This window comes from Sycon ciliatum, chromosome 4 (genome assembly GCF_964019385.1).
Source record: "Sycon ciliatum chromosome 4, ocSycCili1.1, whole genome shotgun sequence".
Lineage (NCBI taxonomy): Eukaryota > Metazoa > Porifera > Calcarea > Leucosolenida > Sycettidae > Sycon > Sycon ciliatum.
Window position 1 is genome coordinate 18,978,746 of NC_088646.1, and position 5,588 is coordinate 18,984,333.

General features: G+C 44.7%; 1 protein-coding gene across 1 annotated transcript; it reads right to left on the reverse strand.

Moving 5' to 3' along the window:
- LOC135813648 (uncharacterized) lies at positions 1–5,370 on the reverse strand. The gene is made up of 4 exons (XM_065326704.1): positions 5,197–5,370; positions 4,703–4,894; positions 3,601–4,458; positions 1–223 (listed from the first exon to the last, which is right to left on the reverse strand). Exons 1-4 carry the CDS (start codon positions 5,215–5,217, stop codon positions 29–31), a joined length of 1,266 nt encoding a protein of 421 aa, XP_065182776.1. The 5' UTR covers positions 5,218–5,370; the 3' UTR covers positions 1–28.
- Between the last annotated feature and the right edge of the window lie 218 nt (positions 5,371–5,588).

Consider the following 5,588-nt stretch of genomic DNA (forward strand, 5'->3'; position numbering starts at 1 on the left):
TTACTCCTTTTGGTTTTAAAAAGAGTGACTAAAGGCAATCACATGGTGTATGGCTGACACGGGAGCCGGTGGGAATCTCAGTGAACCAGTTGTCGTCCTGGACTAGTGGCACTGTACTGGATGCCGTCGGCTTCGGAGTAGCGTTGACAAGAAGCCTGTACCTGCCTGGTGTACTTGCAGTGATGTTCAGGGTGAACGCTATCATTCCAACGGTACTGGAAGCCTAACGAGAGAGAAAAGAGTCGAGAGCATAGATCAAACCAGGAATTACTTTAAGTGCACATTCTATGCATGACTTTTGAGGTACAATTTCACATCTCACATGCGTGATGGTACCTTATTGACAAGTTCTTAGGCCACACCGTTTTTTGTCTAAGTTATGTTTTGCGTCCCCCGCGCGCGTGTATTTCACAGCCGGAGTTTAAGGAACATGATTGTTACATTTTAATATAGCTATGAATAGGATGAAGGCCGCAGACATCACGCAACTACGTTACTTGTTTGACATGTATTACTGTGTATTTTATAACAAAAATATTATTGAAAACCCAGAATCGATTTTCTCGTTCCTATCATCAGTGGGAAAAACGGAACTAAGGATACAACCAAAGAAACTGAAGTTAAGTACTGTAAATAGAAAGGTGTTAGAAATAACATCAAGATACAAGTGCAATAAAACCACTAGAGGAAACGCAAAAAAGGTAACAAGATTACATAACCAAAGGCGAGAAGGCACTGAACGAAGTGTCAACCTACGAATACAACTTCAGTGCAACAACGTGCTCTTTCTGCTTACACAAAACAGGCTTATGAATCCGTATACAAACTGCCTCAAGGACTTTCAACTGTTGGACATAACGCGCACGACACGGTACAGAAAAATGAGAATCATCATACACACCAAGACAGTCAGGACGAGATAACAAGTGTAGATACACAGCTGACTTCTTACGATCAACACATTCATCTGCCTCATCTCGCTCCTTCCCTACCGACTCCTCCTCGTCCATCTCATCGTCCTCTTCCTCGTTCCGCTCGTCATCCTCACGATCATCATCACCACCATCATCTGCCTCGTCCTCTGTCTCCTCACCAACCGTTTCGTCATCCAATTCCTCTTCCATCCTCTGATCATCCGTCTCATCCTCCGTTTCAGTACAGACCACTTATCTCCCATTTGCTGGCATCACCAACTCTCACACGAATTGCCACGCCGCCCACATTAATCCAGAGACCTCGGAGGGCAACAGCAAACTACTCCACAGAGATCTATGCCAGAAACGGCCAAGGACTGCGCGTTGTGGACAGTACCAACAGGAGGAGGGTCGAGCAGTATCATGAGTCAGTGAGTGAAGCGGATCTGGAGGAACAACTCCGCTCACGGGACGAGCAGCTAGCAAATGGGAGACAAGTGGTCTGTACTGAAACGGAGGATGAGACGGATGATCAGAGGATGGAAGAGGAATTGGATGACGAAACGGTTGGTGAGGAGACAGAGAACGAGGCAGATGATGGTGGTGATGATGATCGTGAGGATGACGAGCGGAACGAGGAAGAGGACGATGAGATGGACGAGGAGGAGTCGGGTGGGAAGGAGCGAGATGAGGCGGATGAATGTGTTGATCGTAAGAAGTCAGCTGTGTATCTACACTTGTTATCTCGTTCTGACTGTCTTGGTGTGTATGATGACTCTCATTTTTCTGTACTGTGTCGTGCGCGTTATGTCCAACAGTTGAAAGCCCTTGAGGCAGTTTGTATACGGATTCATAAGCCTGTTTTGTGTAAGCAGAAAGAGCACGTTGTTGCACTGAAGTTGTATTCGTAGGTTGACACTTCGTTCAGTGCCTTCTCGCCTTTGGTTATGTAATCTTGTTACCTTTTTTGCGTTTCCTCTAGTGGTTTTATTGCACTTGTATCTTGATGTTATTTCTAACACCTTTCTATTTACAGTACTTAACTTCAGTTTCTTTGGTTGTATCCTTAGTTCCGTTTTTCCCACTGATGATAGGAACGAGAAAATCGATTCTGGGTTTTCAATAATATTTTTGTTATAAAATACACAGTAATACATGTCAAACAAGTAACGTAGTTGCGTGATGTCTGCGGCCTTCATCCTATTCATAGCTATATTAAAATTATTATCTCCACGTAGATTGTTACATTGTAACTATTATGTTGGCATCATTAATTTTGTTCTATTTGTTGCATGATTGTACTCAGCTCACATACATGTACATGTACATGTACCTGTGTGTGTAAGCTGGGCCACAAGTCACGCAATCATCATGCCGACTGTGTTTGGACCACAAACATGGCAGAGGCGTGGCTTCCCATCCAGCTGATAATTCTGACACAGTTTGGTCAGTTGTTACCAATCAGTAGAGATGGCATTCTGCGGTAAACTTACTTTGAGACATTCATTGTATTGAAATAATTACCTTCCCCTCCTTATGTTTTTTCTATAACTTAGAACCTTCCAAGTTGGAAGGCTGTTGGAATGCGGATCCAAGATATGCTAGAGCTGTTAGCCAGTTAGTGTAGAACGTATCGTTGGTCAGTGTCGTGCAATGTTATTGCATGAGCTGACTGTTTAGTAACTGGTGGTGTTAGTGGACATCATAGCGGAACTTGTAGTTCCTTGGTCCTTTTTCTTCTTTGAAATACACTCATGTATTCAGGTATGCATGTGTGAATTTTAGTGTTGAAACGAGCGTATCTATAACAAACGAGCGAACAGTTCCACTAACGAGCAAGCTATCGAGCGAGCTAACGAGTTTCATTGATGTGGCAAATGTGATTTTTTTAAATATTTTTTCTCTAAGTTCGATTTTTTTAAACTCAGCTGGTTCAAATTATCATTGCCAGCATTTGGGGTTGCTGCTGCTTCGCTTCGGGTTGCTGTTTGGTGTCGAGATGTCGTTTTAGTGCCGTCGTTGAGCAGCCTTTGTAAAGGATAGATCGTTTTGCAAGTAGCCCTGTTCTTCGCTGCATCGCTGGAGAAACTTCCAAATGACTGAGCGTAACTTTCACTCGAATGGAGAGTTGACAGAAGCATGTACTGCGACAGATCAGCAGATGCGGAACAAGACATCAATGGAGTCCACCAAAGCTGCAACGACAACTGAAACAACTCTGTGTCGTGCTACAGTCACTGAAACTGCGAGTTATTTTCACTTTGCGTGGGACTGGACTCTCGACCAGGGAGTCGTAAAAATATTTTATGACTCAGCGGTCGATATGTATCGCCATGTGTACGGAGTAAGGTGTTCGTTAGTGCAAACGAGCTGGCCACACAAACGAGCCGAATTTCTGGCGAGCAAGCCAACGAGTACCCGGTGAGATAGTTTCAACACTAGAATTCATAATTATACATATACATGTACAGTGCCGGGTCTTTACTTTAGCTCCACTGTACACGAATGCAATGCACGTACACTGGGTTTTTTTTTGGATAGCTTTTTTATTTTATTCGCCCTCCCTCATTGATTTCATCGAATAAGGTGACGCGGAACATAGAAAAAACGGTGTGGCCTCACAAAGATGAGGAAAGACAGAAAACACGGTTAGGAAGTCATGTAGCTGTCCGTGCATGCTGCTTACCTCAAACTGTTTCCGCCATGTACGGAAATTTGAAGGATCATTCACCGTCATGTTGATTTTACGACCGGCTTCATTGGGATCGAAGTACTGGAATTGAAATCTTGATGTGAATCCACCATATTCCGCATCATCAGGTGCAACAATATTCACAGTTATGTAATAGTCCATACGATCTGCAACAGCAGAACTTCCAGCCATTGCATTCAGCTTGATGTTGCCCGTGATTGTTCTTGTGTCTTGCGATTGGGGTATATAGGTGGACGCTCCGAATACTGTTCTTGTGCAACTGGCAGTGTGGCGGGAATAATGTGCCAGGCGATGGATCTGGCGACAGATCCGGCTTATCCGGGAATACTTGCAGGTATAATTCTGTTCACTGATGGGTTGAGATGAGCCAAAGAACAGGACTTGTATGTTACTTAGGCATAGAGTTGACTTGGGCAGCTGTGGATTCTGGCTGATGACGATAGCTTGCGATGTGGATGATTCATACATTGCCTTGTTCACCCTTGTGACATGATTCATCAGGCGCAAGGCAAGCGTAAGAGCCGCATCCAGTGATGCAGCATTCACTGAGTTCACTCCATGTCGGAGCTGACGTATACTGTTGATCAGCTGCATCTTCCCTTGCAAGTTTGCAACAACAATCTTTGGTGACTGTGCGATGATATCAGTTTTGCCGCTGCTGTCATACGTGATGATGGCTGCATGGGCATAGTTGGATGTTGATTTGCTGAAAGACTCTACAACATGTCGTGAGGCACGTCCTAAGAACTTTTTGACTGGCGTTTTGGTGCTGGCATTCTTTGTTACGTCGACGATGAACACATTCAGCTCACCGGTGCATTCGATGGCGTACTGGGAATGAAAAAGAAAACAGTGAAGACCATGAGCCTACTGTAATACATAATCATTAGTGACCAGAAGTGATCATCTCATCGCTCACAATATGCACTATTTCAAGCAATCAACATAGTTGTAATTGTTCCACAGCATTTAGAAAGAACGAAACAAATAGCGCATTAACCAGCATTTCAAGTAAACAAATGGATTATTCGCCGTGTTGATAGTGCTGGAGAAATACTAACAATCTTTGACTCACCCGAAAGGCAGGTACCAGTGTGGCGTTGTGCTTCCTCGTGTGTGAGTTACTGAAGTTCTGGTACTGGCGGAGAACTTCCCAAGCACTTCTACCTTGGCACAGTTCATTGTGATTGGTATCAGCATTGGAATTGTGCAGGACACCGCTGCTTGCATGGTCTCCTCTGGCTAGGTTATCACAGAAGAATTGCGCCTGCAGAAAGTTTGAAGAGAACAGCCCGGAAAAAAGGTGAGAATCGGTCCGCAATACCTTATTCAAGCGTGTTGCTGACATACGTGTATACCACTGGTCCAGAGTTTCAGTCGGACCCTGCACTGATGCAGTGTACATCACATGTATGTGTAAGGAACCGAAAATGATGTAGTGAGGGTAAATGGAGTCCACAACTGGCACAAGAGATCATGTTACGGACTCTTGGCAATATCTGACTTCAAAGCCCTAGCATTGTAATACATGCAAAGTACAGCTGCAAGATTTGTACAACCTTGACTTACGGGATCCTTCGTCGAAGCCATGATGGAGACGCCCCTGCTATCCGCAGTGTTCTCTTTCCCTTCTGGGCACTTTGGCTCGCTTGCATCGCTCCTTTTGTACTCGTCACCGATTCCCCACTGCAAATGGGCGAATTCGTGAACAATCTTCTTTGCTGGATCGTCACAGGGACCCTGTACGTACGTACAACATATAGGCATATACAGAAGCCTTGCTTGGTAGTTAACATGTTTTTCGATTTTGACAGCATGTTACAAGGCGAGGACGCGTACAATTACAACGACAACAACTATTACAACAACATCGGCGTCCATCAACACCCAGACCACAACACCAACGTGCAGACGGGGTGTTCCGACGTGGTGAAGGCCTACCCATGGCCTCGTCGGGACAT